Source organism: Gymnogyps californianus, chromosome 25 (assembly GCF_018139145.2).
Source record: "Gymnogyps californianus isolate 813 chromosome 25, ASM1813914v2, whole genome shotgun sequence".
NCBI lineage: Eukaryota > Metazoa > Chordata > Aves > Accipitriformes > Cathartidae > Gymnogyps > Gymnogyps californianus.
Window position 1 is genome coordinate 3318465 of NC_059495.1, and position 18919 is coordinate 3337383.

Consider the following 18919-nt stretch of genomic DNA (forward strand, 5'->3'; position numbering starts at 1 on the left):
GATCTGTACTAAAATGGTGGAGGGCAGGAGAAACAGGAATGAACAAATCAGCAGAAATTTGTTTTGCTTTTTAACTAAAACATGCCAATGTTTTGTTGGTTTTGTTGGAAAGAAACCTTTCCAGAGTTGTGTTTCTCTCTTATCTGGTCTAAAAGATTAGAAGAAAGTATACTTTTACATGAACATTTCAATGCTGTCATAGTTTAAAAAAAAAAAATCCATTCAGAAAACAAATCATTGACCTGTACTCATGTGCAGATAAAGTGTGTGGGAGGAGAATTTTCCTCTCCTGTGTCTGGCTGGGATGGCATAAACCCCACGGCGTACTAAGATGAGCCAATGCGCATTGACGACTCAATCATACCTGCCACGGCTGAACCCTGCCATGTGCATTGCTATGGGCTTGTGCCTTTGGAGAAGAGATGCGGCAAGTCCTAAGGGAGAGGTGTAGGTGGTAACTGGCAAATTCATAACCCCTCCCTCAAGGAGCTGCCTTTCCTCTCAGGCCTTTCATTGAAACACCTCACTCGAGCTCCTGCGAGGGCTGGCCAACACTATGAGAGGAGGATGGAGGATGAAACAAACAATCTTTTTTCATGCCAGCTTGAGAAGTGATTTGCATGTGACTGTTCACTGAGCGTGCTGCAACCCTATGAATAAAGTCAGCAGGATTTGGATTTTGACCAGACAACAGCCCTGGCCGGGGATGAAAAAGAAGGGTGGCTGGCTGTCGCTCTGTAATTATAAAGACCCCTTAAGAAACTTCCAGCTTTTTAAGCAATAATTTTACAATCCTTACTCAAAGTCAGTTCCATATGAAAAAGATGTTCAAGTGGCACGAAGGGATCTTGCTCCAGCCTCTCCCTCCTAAGATATAGACCTTCTTAAAATTAATACTCTACATAATGGAAACAAGTGCATCACAGGACGGCATGCTGCTAAGACAACGACACTCTTTCTCTTTTACTTTTTTCTTTTTTCCTTTTTTTTTTTTTTTTTTAAATTTTGGCTATTATGAACATTTAAAGATTAGCAGATAGGAAGATTGAATTTAAACCACCGATCTGTACCTTGGGACACCCTATCTTATTTTACTTCCTGCATGACCTTGGACAAATGACTTCATCTCCATTAGGCAATGGTGGTGATAATCCTTCCCTTCTCCCAGTCTTCAAATTGTGCTAAATAGCATAGTCCATGAATGATGAACATTACAGCTGATTCTGCTGCCAGCCATCATAGAAGACATCTATTACACTGACCCTTGGCAAAGCTCTAGTTTCTAGCTTGTTTCGATTGTGAAAAATCTCAAGTTATTTAATAGATTACAAGCGATTATTTAAAAGCTCAGAAGTGACCATTCTGATTGCCTTCATAACCCTAGCCTGCAATTTTTACCCAGTAATTCCTACATTAATCCTATACCTGGCAGCTGAGCTGTAACTTCGCTACTGATTTCAGAGTCAGTTGACAATCTGCTTAAACACTTGGTAAAGGCTCCCAGAGGTTTGTGAGCCTCTTTGTCAAGAGAGACCAAAAAAAAGTTGTGAAAGGCAGCTAACTACAAGTTACTGTACATGTATATGTTCTTAAAGAGGAGATACATCAAGATCAAAATCTGGCTCTTAACTGACAAGGGCTATTCCATTTAATTTTCAGAAATTCCTCTAAGTAATTTGCTCCCACAAAAGCAGCACTGCATAAATTTTGGAATATTTCTGAAAACTGGGAGGGAAATTACGAATGTATTAAATGCTGAATAATGGTATCTGCACATTAGTATTGCAGCTGAGATGAAAGCCAAGCTGTGCCAGGTGTTATGCAAGCGCATCATGAGAGTTGATCTTCACTGAAAAGTTTATAAACACAATAACAAGTCTCAGATTTATTGATAAACTGGTCCTGAATAGGAAAACAAACACTAGCAGCTTGTTTGTTTCACAAAAAGCTACAGTTGGAAGGGAAAGGTCTTCATTCCCCTGTCTTCTAGGAATACTTCCAGCCTCACAGGAGCATCTAAGGGATTAAAAATATACAGATCAGGAAATTCCAGCTTTCCAAGACTAAGAGTCACCTCCCACAGCCATAGATAAACAATGCAGGGAACAATAGCTCACAAGCAGATGTGCCTCACAGTGGCTATAAGAACTCACGTAATCTCATGAACAACCTGATCTGCTACCAAAGCAGCCCTTGTGCCTGAACAGTCTCCACGCTCTCTGTCCCTCTTCTCTTGAGGGGAAGAGCTCCTCCGCTCCTCCACCGTTAGGACTCAAGCATCAGTGACGTGAACCCCATGTGTGAGTGAAGAGCCAGCTGTCAGCTGAGTCCCTCTCTAAAAACACCTCTGTGGGTCCCATCTCTACTGCTTGTGAGTATCAGGGGTGCAACCCCGTTCATCTTTTATTTTTATCTGTGGTCTGGTCATTCATAAGCACTCTGGAGAAATGAGCCAGATCCCACTGGGCTCCAAAATCAAATCAAGGACTTGGAATGCCTTTGGAAGTTGAGGTCTGTCTGCAGGTAGACCTCTCTCTCTAGTTCCTGCTCTTCTCAGCCAGACACAACTGAACTGGTATCCTCAGCATACAAAATGGACAAATACTCCTGACTTTCCTGTCTGTTGACAGATGCTGGAGTGCATGTAGGAGATGCACTCCTGTTAATGACTGACATCAGGGGTGACTTTTCCACTTAACTGCTGTAGCAACTCCAGAGCTCTAAGAGAGTTTGCAGACCAGGTAGGAGGTGGGGTACCTGACACATCCATGATGTTTAGCAGTGCCCAAGTTCAAGCAAGACTGGGAAGGGCTGGAAAATTAACAATTTGCTGTTGGTATTTAGTTTCTTTTATTGTTCATTCCCCTTTCTTTCCTCCTCTGCTTTCCACCTGTGAGGAGAGTGAGTGCAAGCTGGGAGAACAGGGCTCTGTTCCTTGCCCTTCCTAGTTTTCCCTGTGGCCTGAAGGGAGACTTGGAGAATTTCTAAGTGTCCAAATGATCCCATCAAGTGCCCTCATCATTCCTGATGCTCACAGCCTTGGGACTTACAGTCCTGGTAGAATTAGCATAGATCCTAACACTCCAACACAATGCTTTCAGTAGCTGAGCTTAAATTCAGGCTCACCTTTACAGATGCCAGCAGGGACTAGTGCCTGAGCTGCAGTGGGACCCCCTTTCTCTGTGCCAGGGGGTCCTGCTTGCACAGCCGATGGGCTTGCTTCAGAGTGGGGGCCAAAATGCTGGCAAAGGAGAGAAAAATCAGGAAGTTTTAGCTCAAATATAAAAGCAACTTATAATCTACAATCCAACTAGAAGTATATTTTAATTTGTTACCTGAGCTTTTGTAACACAGAGAAACATCCTATGGAGTGCAGCACACACAACAGATCTAAGTGACCATAGATGAGGCCTCTCACGCTCTGAGTGATTGGTTTCACTCCCAGCGTAGAGCGCTCTGGCTGTAGGGAAGGTTTGGGTTGTTTGGGGGACACAATCTCCTTTAGACAGTTTTTAAAGCAAATTGAATAAACAGAAATTACATGGTACTGACACTGAGTTTGCTGTCAGGGCTTGGAGGAAGCACAGCCCTTTCCTGGTTACTCACTCCCGCCTCTGCCTGGCCCTGGTGCTTGGCTCCAACTCAGCTCCTTGCTCACTCATCCTGTTCTGCGTGTTCTGTGTCACCTCTCCCTGAGCATCCCGCACCACTCCCCAGCTCCAGACCCAGGCAGTCCCGAACTCACGGACTCCTGTCTCAGCCTCCCCTCCTTGCAGTCAGCACAGGACAACACAAAGGTGATCACTGTAAGCCTGCTCACCGGGCCGCTGCTTTCAAAACTGGTACAAAACTTGATAGAAGACTCCAGGACACTTTTTTAAAAACACAACAACAACAACAGGACAAAAGCACCTCCCCTCTTGCCTGATGCAGCTTTATCCTCCCCTTTATTCTCCTTCATCAGAGAGAAGAACATTCAGCCAAATTAAAGTCTGGGGAGCCTATGGGACTCTTACAACCGGGAGGGCTGAGGCTGGACGGAGGTACCAGCCCGGCTGACACGCTCCAAACGCCTGTCCTTATTTCTCCTACCCGGTTTCCCCTTCCCTCCGCTGTCCGCCGGCAGCAGGGCGCTCTCCCTGCCCCGGGGCACGCAGCTGTGCTGCTCGGATCCCTTTTCGCCTCGCGGCGCAGAGCAAACGGGGATGGGGAGCGGAGGGGCAGGAGGTGCCCAGCGGCGGCCCGGGGCAGGGGGAGCATCCTCGGGGGGCGCCGAGAGCTGAGGGGTTTGGGGGGGGAAGAAGGCGCTCCCCGGCAGGAGCTGCCCCGGCCGGGGGCGGGGAGGGGAGGGGAAGATAAAAGCCTCTCGGTGCGCGCCAGCACCGCCTCCCTTCCCGGGCAGTCCCGGAGCCCGCAGCCGGGCGGCAGGTCGCGGGCGCGCAGAGCCGGAGAGAGGGGCCGGTGGCAGCGACGAGCCGGGGTAAGGAGCGGGAAGGGGGTCACCGGGAGGGCGGCGGGCTGCTGGATAACCCCGGGGCAAGCGCCGCTCTGGGCCGCGCCGGGGGCGCCTGTTCTGCCCCCTGCCCCGTGCGCTGCTGGGGAAGGGGGTCCCGGCCCCCCGGGGTCCCGGCCCCCCGCCGCTCCGTCCGCCGAGGGCGAGCGGCGGTCGGGGAGGACTGAGACGCTTTGGCTCGGGGCGGGGGTGCTGGGATCTTGTTTTTCCCCGAACACGTTAGGGCTTTGGTAGTGGGGAGGGGCTTGCAGGGCAATGGTGCTAAAGAGGGCCTCGGGAGAGCACCGCGCTCACAGGAAGGGTACAAGGCATGTTTTGGTGGGTTTGTTTGGTTTGTTTTGCTCTGTGTGTTTCGGTGTTTTGGGTTTGGTTGTTCGGGTTTTTTTTTTCCCCCGGGGTTTCCGGGAATGGGCTGGGCTGGATACTGAGGCAGATGGTCGGGATGAACACCCCTTGCTGAGAGGGCTGCTGTGCTCATAACGTCCTCACTCTGTGTTCAGCAGGATGGTTTCCATCGTTCTCGAGGTGACCTGCAGCCTTATTGTCTGGCTGTTTCTCTACACCTGCTTCTGCTACTGGAACAAGCACCATTCCTATGAGTGGAGCTGTCGCTTGGTCACCCTGCTGCATGGGGTGATTGTCACCTGCCTCTCTGGTTATGTTGCTCTCTTGGATGGCCCCTGGCCTCTGACCCATGCAGGTATGTTGGGAGTCTTACCCTGACACATGTCCTTGTCATGCAGTGTGGACACCTCTGGTTCTGTTACAGGTGGAGTGGGGGGCTAATTGCTTTTGCTGGCTGTTCTTTTATGTGTGTGGTTTTGGGGCATGTTTGGGGCAGGATTTTGTTTAACTTTCTTGCTTCTTCTCTAGCCCTTACCACTTCTTACTGTTAATCTTTTTGTTCTTTGTACATATTGAAAGTTTTCAGGTTGGCAGCTTGAGTTTATTGCAGCATTAGGTGTAGCAATGTGTTGAGAATAGACTAAGTGCTGTTCACATCTTTAAGGGTGTAGTAACTTCTGGCATTTGGCTGTGGGGTTTTGCTTGCTGTTTTCTATCACTAAATCTCAAATAGTTCTGCTGATGGGGGTCAGGCTTTCCACCTCTGCTTTCTAAAAGAGTGGAGAGAAAAAGAGGAACAGAAGTGTGGCAGGATGGGATAGCCTGCTGGGTCTGCTGGGCAGGCTGAGGAGTGGAGGGAGAGCAGAACGAGACATTCAAGCTTCCAGCCTGGCACTTGGCCCATAGGATAAGGCTGGAAACTAAGGAGGAAAGAGGCATACTCAAAACCTGTATTGCTCCATAATGTAGAAGAATGTCTTACTTAAGACCCCAGGCTTATGTACATCTTTCATTTCAGGTTCACCAAACACATCTCTTCAGATCCGTGTGCTGTCCCTGACCTTGGGTTACTTTATCTTTGATCTGGGCTGGTGCCTATATTTCCAGACAGAGGGGAACCTAATGCTGTTCCATCACACGCTGAGCATCTGTGGCATGATCATGGTGCTGGGGCTCGGGAAGTCTGCTACAGAAGTCAACGCTGTTGTATTTGTTAGCGAGATCACCAACCCACTGCTCCAGACCCGCTGGTTTCTGCGGAAAATGGGGTGTTACCACAGTTTCCTGGGAGAGGTGGTGGATTTCTTCTTTGTGTTCCTCTTCCTGGTGCTGCGAATCGGGGGAGGAGCTTTGATCATGTATGCGATGGTGACATCCCCTGATCCCAGCTGGCTCCTCAAGGCTGGAGGCCTAGCCATGTATGTTGTGTCTTTGGGGTTCATGGTTGAAATCTCCTGCTTTGTCAGGAGGAAAATGTTGAAAAAATATCATTCCTGGACAAGCCTGAGGAGTAGGAATGCACCTGTGAAAACTAATGGGCACTTGACAGCTCATTAATGGGTTGTGGATGACAGTCCCTTGGGCTAGGGTCCTGGCTACTGAAGCCTATTCCTGTGAAAAGAACTCCTAAAAGTGATGTGGAATGGACTTTCTGGCACTGGTCTGCTACCCCTGGAGGAGATGAATCAGCGCTAGGAACATGGGAAAGCTGACAGAAGAGCGGAAATCTGAGGAACCCGGCATGTGTACTGAACTCTGATTCCCTGATTTCTCCAGCAATGGTACAGTCTCAAGGAGGGTGTAATCTTGCACAGTCTGCATGTTCTGTAATCATTTTGGAGGTAGAATTATTTTACAGTGTAGAGCCAGAAAATCAAATCTGGAAAATCCCATCTTCCTGCCAGTGGGACTGGGTAGGGGTGTGACCTAGCAAAGATTTACTGAGCCTCACTCTCCCTTAATCCTGGAGTTGGACAACACGCTTGACTGAGTACTTGGATGAAAGCCTCTGAACAAGATTCAAGTGCTTGCAGGGGTATAGTGGAGTTGTCCTTTGAGTGTGTGAAGTGATGGTACTTGAGGTGAGGCAATGTTTTACCTCATTGTTTTTAATGATACATTTCTTTTTTTTTTAATACTTGCATTCAGGCAGATGCTGATCTTAGAGCAGTGTGACTTCACTGGGATTGACTCAGGCCCTTGCAAACAGGAGTCAAGAATTAAACTTGTGCGAATAAACTCCATAAGCAGGTGTTCACCTAGCCTTGGATTGCTTTAAAAAAAAAAAAATCAGGCATTTTGTGGGTGAGAGATGATAGAGAAGAGCCCTCTCTGGATGCTCTTTCTGTTTGGGGGTTGTCTCATTTACAAGCCACTTAAGCTGAATGCATGGCTAATGAGTCTATTAAGTGACTATATTTTCAAGGGCGACAGTGATGCTTAGGCAGATCTCAGTGTAACATCTGCTCCATACCAGCAGGTTTTGGAGTATGGACCAGTTCTCTGTTTTCTTTACCTCTCAGAATTGTGTTCTGACATTTCCCCTGGGGTTTTAATGTGAATTTCCCTCTGTTTAAGGCTGCAGTTCAGATTTACTCTCCATAAAAGCCTTGCTTGCAGCTGAGAAACAAATGGCCTTGTGTTGCCCTCAGGCTTAGCAAGGCTGGTTGCCTTTCCCTCCTGCTTTCGAAGACCTTGTTTAGAGGAGCTTCTTCATGGAGCTAAAGAGCCCCTGAAACAGCCTGTGTGGCTCTTGCTCAAGTGACGTGTCACCCCTGCTGCAGAGGTGAAGGAGGGGAGCAGTGGGAATACAGCTGCTGTGGGAATGCAGCCTTACCAGCTCCTCCATGCCTATTATCTCACTAACTTTGGCACTGTTCAGGACAGATATCTGCCTTGGCTGGGGGTTGGAATAAGGTGTCTGGAGAGATTAAAAGATGACATAACCTAACTTTTGATGTGCCCTCTGAATGCATTGCAGCTGTGAATCCAGGCAAGTTAGCAGGCTAGTATGTTTAGAAAAACAGGAGCCTTGCACTGCTGATAGGTTGCCAGCATGCCATGGGGGCCTGGCCTTGTGAGGTATGAACTCTTGCCAGAGTCACTGTGCTCTTCCGAAAAATCCTATGAGTGATGAGACTTCTAATAAAGTTATGTTCTCTTTTTAAAAAGAAACAATTGCTGTAATGTTCTTTTGTTCTGGGTCTTAAGGAGGCAACTGAACTTGATGCTGAGAAAAACAGGCTTGAGGGTAGCCTAAGCATGCTAAGGCTAGCAGTCACTGACAAAGCTCTGGCTCATGCCCTTCATGCAGTTCAGGAAGGAGCGAGCCGGTGGGGAAACAAGCACAGACCAAGCCATGTGCTCTGGAGCTCAGGCTTGAGGTGTGAAGGATAGATGAGGAGTGAGTAGATGAGGGTCAGCTGAAGCTCAGATTGTGACTAATGCACCCATAAGCTGCCTTGCGATACTGAGTCATGACTCATTGGCAGGGAACTTAAGAATGGGCCATTAAACTGAAGTGTTTGCTCTTGATGGACACAAGGCCACAGGGTAACTGTTAAATTCTGGTCATGGCCTATGTCCCACGTTGCCTTTTTTCTCTGCAGCACCAATGCCTCTCTGTTGCTGCGTTTCATCCTAGGAATGACCAATTCGGAAGGCTTGGGTTGCAAGGCAGTTTGTCTACACTATCTTTGGAGAAGCAATTGAAAGTATGAGAACACCTTTGGTGCTATGAGATGTCCTAAGCCACTGCGGACTGGCTGTTTCCAGCTGAGAACCTGCTACTGCTGGGCCAGGGCTCTGCTGTCTGGAGTGGTGGTGGTCCTGGGCTTGGGGCTTGGCTTCCAACAAGAAAACTCTCTTCCTTCAGCTGAGGGACAGTAACCCAGCGCATCCAGCTTGCTTGCACACAAAACAGAACTGATGGTAGTTACCCTATGAGATTTGGAGCAAAGTAAGTGCCCTCAGGCGGTCATGTACCATGTCTCATCTAAGAATAGTTATAGTGTTGAACCCTCTAACGTGATGCTAGAAAAGCATCTGGCTCCACCCTCAGTCTCCCACTGGATTTCTTATTTGCTAACATTTCAAAGAATGTAATTTTTAATACAGGTGCCTGATTTTTATCTGTCAAATATCCTTGAGGGCTTTTACAGTCACAAAAGTGGGCATCAGTCTTGGCCTACCACTGAGGAAGGCTGTTGGACTCTTGTGTATTTCCAGCTCTTGCATATTTCCAGTTTATTTTTGGACAAGAAGTTTCCTGGTGTTGGCAAGCTAATATGTTCTGTGACCCTTCAGTGTTGTAAGCTCTCGTTAGAATAGGTACAGAAAGAAGACAAGAAGAAAGAAGGTACTGCTGAGGGAGGATGTAGCTATACTAAAATGGGTAGCAGTGCACAAATAACTGTCAGCAGAGGTTCCTGTCCGGAGCTGTTTTGCTGAATGCTATTCATCTGCAGGCAAGCTGAGCGAGTGCAACTCAGTCTGCCTATTTAAATGGCTGACTCTGCACAAAGCAAACAAGAAAATTAGTGTATAAACTGCACCTAACTTCTGGTGCAATCCACTGGGAGATGATTTAACTTGCCACCTTGCATCTCACTAGATGCAAATTTTGCACAGTGTATGATCTAGAACAAAAAAAACCCCTAACTCATTCTCTATATTCTACCTCAGGCATTAAATGGTCCTTGCTTTGTTAGGACTTTTGGAGTGCTCTTCTGTGACCATCTCTGTTGTTCTTCCTGGCTGCTCTGTTTCTGTGCTATGAGTCAACATTAGCCCTACAGCTTTCTGTCTGTCAATGCTGTTCTTTATCCTAAGTATTAGAACAGCTCCATCTCGGTTGTTATTGAGGCTACTGGAGGGGGCCTGGTGCCTGGTCCAGCAAAGGCGGAGGAAAGCAAGATGAGACTTAAGATCTGTCAGAGAAGCAAATGCACTATTAATGCTAGTGAGGATGTTGTGCTGAAATAGCTGAAGGATGAGCATTTTGTAGCAATAGGAACCTGTGCCTGGCCTGAACTGGAAAAGTAAGATAGAGAGATATCCAGTTGAAAACAGGCTTATTACAAGTGCTGTAAGAGGCAGGACAAGTCACTCCCACCATCTATATTTCAAAAGGTAAAACTTGACAGGATGAAGGAAAAAAAAAAACAACCCTATTTCTGGCTGTGAGAGATTGTTTTGATAGCAACTTACAAAAGCAGTAAGTGTGTTGGTTGGAGGGACACTTGTGTAAGTTACTTTAGGTGTCCTGTGTAAGCCCTGGATTTTGCTACTCTGTGGATGTAGGTGAAGGTGGGAGAGAGGAAAAGATGTGGTTTAGCACTGAATGCTTGTAGTGAGAAGAAATTGCTAGGCTTTGTAACTGCTGCATAAGCATTGGATGAGAGGGTACGTTTAGGGCAGGGCCATGTGCTTTCCCAGCCTGCTGAAGCTGCATGCTCTGTGCTGTGCCTGGATGATAAACCCCGTGGGGTATGTTACCTTGAAGCTGGTGCTATACCGATGCAGTTTTGCAAGTACTGTAGAAGAGTTGGTTCACATCAGGTGCTGCCTGTGCAAGTAAAGCAAGCCCACATCTGCCTGCAGCCTTGTGGTCATGCCTGTTATCTCTGGGACATGTGAGATGATTGAAACGGGTCGTGGGTGCGTGGGACTCATTTCCTGTACCCACAGGCTAAAGCGATGTCTCTGTGTGTGTGTGCCCAGTGGGAACATGACCTGCCTCCTATTCTGTGAGCAACAACCTGTTGGGCAGTGAACCGAGGTCCTCCCCGCCAGACAGAGAGGCCTGCAAACCTGCGAGCTGGAGCAGTCGCGGCCAGCCCCGAAGGTCACCAGCCTCTTGGCTGGGTTTAGGAGGGACGCGCTGCGGGGCTGCAAAGGGGCTGCGGGGAGCGGCAGCGCCGGGCGGTGCGTCCCGCCTCCTCTGTGCGGGGCCGGCCGGGAGCGCCGGGGCCCCTTCCCTCCGCGGCCGGGGCGGCGATGGTGCCCCCTCCCCTTCCCGCGGCCCTTGCCGTGCCTCCTCCCCGCCAGCAGGTGCCCCTCGGCCGCCGCCGCTTCCTCTTCCCGGGCGGCGGAGGCGCGGCGCCGGGCCCGGCCCAGCAGCCGCGTCCCTCCAGGTGGGTGCGCGGGGCCGGGCCGGCCGCGGCGGGCTGCGGGGGCCGGGGCGAGCGGGGCGAGGGGAAGGGCCCTTGCCCTGCAGCCTTCCCCTGCAGCTTGCGGGCTGCAGCCGCCGGGCGCTCCCCGGCCGTGCCCGCGCCCCGGGGCGGGCACCTTCCCCCTAGGGCGGCGGCGGCGTGCGGGGGGGCCCGGCCCCGCTGGCCGGCTCCCGCAAAGCTGCGGAAGCCGCTGGAGAACAGCGGGGCCGGGAGGCGCGGAGGGAGCGGGGCTCGTTCGTCGCCAGGCCCGCGGGGCGGGAGGCCCCGGGGCGGGTGCGCGGGCGGCGGCAGGGAGAGGGCGGCTGCATCCCGAAGAGGAAGGCTGCTGGCTGCGGGCGGGCGCGGGTCGGCTGGGCAGGCTGTGTCCGTGGTTTGGGGCACGTTGTTTAGGCTGTCTGGGATCCTCCATTTTCTCATTTGTACGAAAAAAAAAGGGGGGGAAAAAAAAAAAAAAAGGAGATAGCGGTGCTTTGCTGGAGGTGCCCGTCTGGTTTTTAAGCTCTTTCAGGGGGAGCAGGGCTGTTCTGGACTAGGTTTTTAAGCATATGTAATTATTGTAGAGCCTGCTTTCATTCGTGACTCCATTGCTACTGGTGGTACAAACAATTATAATTACTGATTTTTTTTAAAGGATATTGCCCTTTCTGGTGTGTGGGGACAGGTGTAATTCACAGGTGCAATATATACTGTATATGCTAATGACAAATGTTGAGCTTTGATGTGCAATTGGAAGGTAGCCCCCATCTTTCTTTCCAGGGAATGGAGAAACATCTTTTTTGTGAGTAGGTGTGGAAAACACCTCAAGATGTTTAAAAAGTCATTCCTCTTCCTTCTACCAGCCTTTTCCAGCTGGTCAGTCCCTTTTATCACATAAGAATTCTTCGTGCCTTATCTGCCCTGACTCTGTAAATGCATACAGACCTCAAGTAGCAGGGATGTCAATGGAAACACCTGGGCAGAGCAGTTAATCACATCCTTATTTCATTTTCCCATGTTCCTGAGGCCCATTATACCATAATGGTTTTGTTTACCCAGCCTCTTAAGTCATTCCTGGTAATATTTGCAACAGGCCAAACAGGAAGATTGGGCATTGCAACTCTGACTCCTCGTCACGTGTAGTCCTTTTGGTGTTCCCCAGCCCTGGGTGTGAATCCCGCGCGCTGGTCAGCAGGTACCGGCAGGACCAGTGGCGCTTTTGCTATTACACAATGGGAAACTCGTGTATCCCAGAGCGTGACTCAACTTCTTTAGATGCACTTCCCTGAATGCTCAGGAGTAATGAGACACATCTTATATTTCATGGAAACGTATTATAAATACGAACGAGATGTAGATATTAGAGTATTAGGTATCTGAGGGGCTTTTAGCAACAAGAGCAATGTCCTCCACATGTTTATGCACTGTAATTTTGTTCTGGCAGTATGTCTTTTGCTTCTTTGAGAGATTCTCTGTTGCACAGTGAGTGAGGGAAGGTGTGTAAAAGAAATACTGCTAAAAAAATCTTTATAGGCATAGCTTCTGATCCTTTTGTGTCAAAAAGATTTGGAGGTCTTGGTGCCAGAAAAGGTGAAATGAAGTCTGCAGTGAGGGGAGTTAAGTGGTTTTCACCTTGTCTCGCTCCTCTCAAACTGCAGAGGAGGGAGTGTGCAGCGCCTTGCCCAGGGGAGGTGTGGGGCAGGGTGGGGGGCACTGGTAGAGTGCAGCCAGGGGTGGGAAAGGGACTGGCTGTGAGTGCTTGCCTGCTCCGATGGTGGTGGGCTGCTTTATCCGATCACCGTTTGCTGGGGGTGCTTTGTTCTAATCTGAGCTTTGTCCTTACATGCTCATGAAGAAACTTGAACTATATGTTGTTCCACTGGAAGTTTTCCTGGGGAGGACAAGGGGATTTTACAGTCGTTTTTTTTCCCAAATTGTCCTGGAAATGTGTTAGTGCTAGAAGGTTAAAATTCAGTGGCAGGAGGAGATGGCAATGCCTCTTGACTTATGTGCAGTTGATGTCACTGCACTGGGAAGATCGATTAGCAGTGGACCTAGCAAGAAACTGTGTGTTTTTTGGGCTTTCTTGTTTTTTTGTTTCGGGAGGGGAGGAACTAAGCTAGCAAACAGCATGACAGGGTAAGTAGGTCAGGTGGGGCAACACAAGCAAACCAGTCAAATGCAGATATATGGGCAGGGAACTAAAACAAAGGGGCAGGCTAGGTCTGGATCAAAGCCTTATTGCTGGATGTGGCACTCCTCAGCCTGTCCCTCAGGCAGTGCAGATGAGCACTAACATATCCCAGCAGATCCTGCAGCGTAGACTGGTTGGGGAAGTCCTCCGAGATGCTTTACCAAGTCGCGGTATGTTTTCTGTTCAGCCAGGCTGGGAACTCGCTGCCTTACAAGGTCATTGCTTTCAGTGCGTCTTCCCACAGCAGAGGTGACACTGGTGGGAGTCTGTGTGCTGGTGGCCACATGGTGAATCTGCCCTAATTCTCAAGGATACCTTCTTTGATGTAGGCCTTTCCCCAGAGGAACCACAGTTCCTCTGCAGAAAAAAATTGTCAGGAGCAAGCAACACCATCAGGAAACAGCACACTACAGTCAGTGCTGGGATGGTTACGGGTGAAATGCTGCACTGGGTTGTGCTAACACTGCCGAAGGCTGGAGCTTCTGATGCATTTTGTCTTTTTGTTCCTGTGATAGGATGCTGTTCCCCCTGCCTCTGCGGGTAGCCTGCAGTCTGCTTGCCTGGCTCTCTCTCTACACTTGGTTCTGCCATCGCTACAAGCACCGGAATTATGAATGGAGCTGCAGGCTGGTCACGCTGACCCATGGCATCCTTGCTACCTGTCTGTCTGCTTACATTGGCTTTATTGATGGTCCCTGGCCTTTGAGTCACCCAGGTGAGTAATAAAAGTTGTGGTCCCAAGTCCCCCAATGGGTGATGGCACAAAGTAGGGTTCTCCTACCACCTCAGTATCCAGCCCACTTGAGGAATGATGATTGTAATGATATCTGAGCTGCTTTGTGATGGAAAGTACTAGAGAAATGGAGAGACTGGTACTGTATTTTGCTAGTGTAATGGCCCTCCCCAGCTGCAATCTGGCAGAGTGTGTGATCACGTTGTGTGGCCATTACGTGTGTGCAGCTGTTAGACTAACAACTCTAGTATTGTGACTTGTCTGACTTCTCCAGCTGAGCTGTGATCAGTACAAGCTAATACCAGCCTGCCAGTGCTGAAGGTGAATACCCCTTCCCTGTCTCGAATCCTGCCTGCTTGTTGCCTCCGTGCTTTAAAGCTCTGTCTGGTGTCTTTATGTTTCAGGATCACCAAACACAACTCTTCAGGTACATGTGCTGTGCCTTAGCTTGGGCTACTTCCTTTTCGACCTTTGTTGGTGTGTGTACTTCCAGACAGAGGGTGCCCTGATGCTGGCCCACCATCTGGTGAGCATCTTGGGCATCACAGCGTCATTGGCACTCGGGGAGTCAGCTGCGGAGGTCAATGCCGTCATCTTTGGTAGTGAGATCACTAACCCGCTGCTGCAGGCCCGCTGGTTCCTGAAGGAGATGGGATGTTACCACAGGTTTGACAGGCGATGTGGTGGATTTCTTCTTCGTGGTCCTCTTCACTGGGGTGCGGATTGGAGTGGGGGCCTGGCTGATGTACTGTGAGCTCGCTTCTCCCAAACCCAGGTGGTACATTAAGCTGGGTGGTGTCATCATGTACGCTGTCTCCTGGGTTTTCATGGTCAGCATCTGTCGCTTTGCTAGGAGGAAGAGCATGAAGAAGTACCATGCTTGGAGGAGTCGGAGGAGTGATGAGTTATACTTGAAAACTAATGGACATCTGAAAAACCACTGACTGGATGCTGAGTAAAGACTTCCTCGAGTTCACAATCTGGCAAGAAGGGGATCGTGCCTGAAATGCCACTGTCGGGAGAGGAGCCAACACACGTTAGCAGTTCTGGAGACAAATTTATCCCTGGCATAACTCCACTGTAATCCATGGAGCTATGCCATGGATTCATTGGACCTGCAGTGTTTGGCCTGGCAGAGGCTGGCTCAGTGTGTACGTAAGCATACGCTAAATGATACGAGTGAAAGAAGGGCTAATTTTACAGACTAAACATAACTAGTCCAGCAGTGCAGGTGTAAATAGTAAGGTTAGTAGCTAACTCCTTCAGCAGTGGTAGAATCTTGGAACAGAGGAGAAAATAACACTAGATCTTCGTGTTCAGTGTCCTGTACAGTCTAGACAGCTAGAGTGACTCTTCATACTGTTAGGAAGAAGCATGTTCTAGTGTTTCATCAGAGTTGGGTTTCCTGGCTCTTCCACCAACTCGTTATGTGACCTTGGGCAAGTCACGTAACTCTAATTCTGTGCCTAATTTCCCCATCTGTGAGTTGGGGGTGATGGAGCTGATCCATCTGTGTTATGCACTTTCAGATCTTTACTTGAGAGGTGCTATATAAATGCAAAATGATGGTTGTTATCTGCACTTTGTTCGTTATCCCTGTGTTTCCTTTGGGAGAAATGATTTTGGTGGTTGAGCTAGAGTGTGACTCTACAAAGAACAGTATTTTAGGTAGGTCGTTGTTTCCTACCCTTTCTAATTCCTTTTAATAACTTATTTAATAACATATTGATAACTTATTTTTCAGTAGTGTCCAGAGCTCTAATCAGCACTGGCGCCTTGCAGGACTAGGTGCTCTGTGAATGCACCCCAAAACACAGCCCCCGATGTGAAATGCTTTTCTGACTTTTTCCCTCTTCTTCATCCCTGACTGTTGAAACCCCGCCCACCCCCTCCAAATACTGCTTTTAGCTCCTTGAGTGACCAACACTCCATTATGAGAAGCCCCATCAGGACTTGCCAGTAAGTGGTTTTCTGGCTGATGGACCAAGCCCTGATTTGTCTGCAGAATGCCAAAAATCCCTCTGCTGTGCTTATTGGCCCAAATGCAGGCATAGTGTGGAGCCAGCCTGAGACCAAACGGCATACCTTGAGATTGTCAGACAAATACCTTCCCCAAGCTGCAAGTAACTTTTAAAAATAAGAACAGTAAATGCAGAGTGTTTTACTGCAGTAATCTGCAAACTATCTGTACTTGCTGGTTTTGGCAATCTAAGGTGAACAGGGGCCAGAACCTGATTTGTAGTGAAGGCTGTGTCTTTCTGTTGCCCTTGAAAGTGTCATCCCAGATTCAGATCAGTGTATCTGAACCCAGAGTCTGCCACAGTGTTTGGGGATAGTGGTGTACTGTAGGTGAATGTCTGGGAGCTCTATGGAAATATGATTGAAAAACACTTGAAACTAGCATTGATGTTTTTCCCCAGGACCATAGATAGCAGTTTTGACAAGAGTGTTTCCTCAGATCCAAATTGGGATTTCTGGTTGTAGAGTGGCCAACATGCATCTTCAAAACACAGTGGCTGAGGTGGAAGAGCTACCCTGCTTCACATCTGTCCTCTGCCCTGTTCAAGCCAGAGACCTAACCTTGGCTCTCCTTCATCTGAATTGATGCCTTGACCCCTGGGCTTTGAATTCACTTCTGTCTCCCTGATTGGATCTGGGTCACTTTATAAAAGTAAGCATTTATAGGGTAAGAGAGACTTATTTTACAGCCTAATAATTAAAGAAGCGAGAAGCACAGAATCTGGCCTTTTTTAAGCAAAAAAAGTGAAACTGACTGGGAGAAAAAGTAAGTGTTACTTATCTGGTCCCATTTGCAGGGAAAAACTGTCCCCCAGTTGGCGGCTTCTGGTGTTTATTTCACTGTATGTTCTTAAGTGCTGTTCCTTTGTTATTGCTGTCATTATTATGATCATTTATTTTGAGTGTCAGCACCAGGCCTCCAGTGCAGCTCAGGTGCCAGTTCTGCTGTGAGCCTTGCCTGTTGCAGCCAAAGACCTGAAGAGCCGAAAGCACTTCAGATTAGCAGAGCCAACTGATGGGTAAGCTGGTCCTGAAAAGGAAACTTGACTCATTTAGCACAGCACAGTGATATGACTATTGAGCCTTGAAGGGAGACAAGAAGGGCTACTTGGGGCTTGCTGGTTCTTTCCCAGCTCTGCTGCTGCTGTCAGGCATGTCAAGGAGCCTTTTTGCCTCAGCTTACCCACTTTATTAAGTGGGTACAGTATTACCTACCTCGTGGGGTGTTTTCATTTGTTAACACTAAGCCACATTTGATGAATGCTTGGTGGTCTGTGTCAAGCTGTGCTGTATAAAGGCAAAACGCTGTTGCTTTGAGTGAAGCACTTCTCACTATGACCCGTCATCAGCTCTTTGTCACCTGAGCATGGCATTTCCCAGCATCTGGCTTGCCTCACAAAAGCAGGAGTCCAAGGTGTTTTGCAGTGGTGCTTATGGGTAGGAGTCAAAAGGAGTAAGCTAGACACGCGCGTAAAGATCAGCTGTGCTGCGTCTTGTTCAGGTGGACTCCCAAGTTGAAGAAATTATGTCTGGTGCGTTTTCCCTAGTAGGGATTGCAGTAAATCTGTAGCCAAAAGAGTTTCAGCAGCCAGCCTGACCAGGAAATAAGGGCTTTCAGCAGCAAGTCCTGAAGAAATGTAGGTGAAAACAGCCTGTTCGTTTCTCAGTGCAGCTGTTGACTTGCCCACCAAGAAGAGTTTCCTGAACAGTCCTGATGATTTGGACTCCGACCTCTGCTGAGGTTTGGTGTGCAGCTTAATGCATGGTTACAGGCCTTCTGTGGGGGCTGTACAGCCCATACCTGCCCAAGTGAATAAGGATGTCGGTTAGTGACTGCAGGTATTTATGAAACACCTTATATGAAGATGTTTTGAAAGATAATGCACTTAATGGCTGAGTGGTCCCCTTCTTTGAACTGGGGGGAAACTTGGTGGGAAGAAGTAGAGCACTGTGATCAATGTTGAGGCTTTTGAAGTTAAACAAGGGCACCAGAAGACAAAAGAGCAATTAGGAATGGCTTTGTGAGGTAGAGCTAGCAACAATGTCTCAGAGCAAGGGCTCGTAGTCTGTCTAGTGGGCTCCAGCACAGAATCACAGACCCAGAAGAAGTGTAACTTTCAAGCTGTGGAGCACATGGTGGGACCTGTCCTCAGGCTAGTCCATAGTGGCTAGAGCAAATTGTAAAAGGAAACTGCGGAACTAGTGTGAAATAATAACTTGTGTTTGAATTACTGTGTAATAGCAACTAATGTTCCACCAGTGAATGGTGTAGATGCTTTGTATTATGTTTTATAAAATAAAGATTATTTAATTATATGAGGAATTTGTTTTCTCTCTTTGGATGCAGTTCTTCAGTTGTATTGTGTATTGCTGGATGAGTTGGCATTGCCAGTGTAAATGAACAAAGTGATGGTCGGTGGGTGCTTTTTAGGGACTGAACCAACAACTTGTACAGCTTTCACCAGTATTGCTTCTTAGACATGTTAACAGGCAGAGAAACCGCTCTTCTTTGCAAGGTTGTCCTGAGGAGTACTTAGTAGTTCGGCGTTCGCTAATAGGTGCTTTCAGGTTGTTGACTGGCTGAACAGGGTGCATTTCTTCCATAGTGTTTTTTCCCAGGCCTTTCACATGCCTATCCTCAGGCAACTCATGGAGCAAAAGTGTTTCCTTTGTTTTCCATGCCCTATATGCTAAAGGAGAAGGTTCTCCTGTGTTTCCACACCATGAACCATGAGCTCTTCTCATTCATAAACTAAACGTTGTTGCCTAGGAATTGCTTCATTGGAAAGTCTGACAGGAAGAGAGTATGTTTTAGCATTATTTAATGTTACCTTGTGTGGGGCTACTTGCAGCTATAGAGATGAGCCAAAGTCAGCACTGTGCAAAAGTGCAGATTTAATCTGGGGTCCAAGTGGTGCTAGTCTGTCTCTCCACGTGTCTGCTGTGGTGTTACTGCTTACGTACTG

The 18919-nt window shown here is 48.4% G+C and overlaps 2 protein-coding genes across 2 annotated transcripts; both read left to right on the plus strand.

The window, feature by feature from the left end:
* Positions 1 to 5017: 5017 nt before the first annotated feature.
* Positions 5018 to 8023, plus strand: LOC127025831 (TLC domain-containing protein 5-like). The gene is made up of 2 exons (XM_050910962.1): positions 5018 to 5213; positions 5877 to 8023. The coding sequence occupies exons 1-2, from the start codon at positions 5018 to 5020 to the stop codon at positions 6413 to 6415; spliced, it is 735 nt and encodes a 244-aa protein (XP_050766919.1). The 3' UTR covers positions 6416 to 8023.
* A 5694-nt stretch (positions 8024 to 13717) lies between these two features.
* Positions 13718 to 18276, plus strand: LOC127025817 (TLC domain-containing protein 5-like). Its single transcript, XM_050910941.1, is given in 3 exon segments — positions 13718 to 13916; positions 14339 to 14598; positions 14600 to 18276. Coding segments are annotated over 3 exon segments (738 nt in total). The 3' UTR covers positions 14879 to 18276.
* Positions 18277 to 18919: the final 643 nt, after the last annotated feature.

Coding starts and splice junctions, on each gene's coding strand:
- LOC127025831 (XM_050910962.1), top strand. CDS start 5,018: ATGGTTTCCATCGTTCTCGAGGTGACCTGCAGCCTTATTGTCTGGCTG. Junction 5,214..5,876: donor CTGGCCTCTGACCCATGCAG/GTATGTTGGGAG, acceptor CTTTCATTTCAG/GTTCACCAAACACATCTCTT.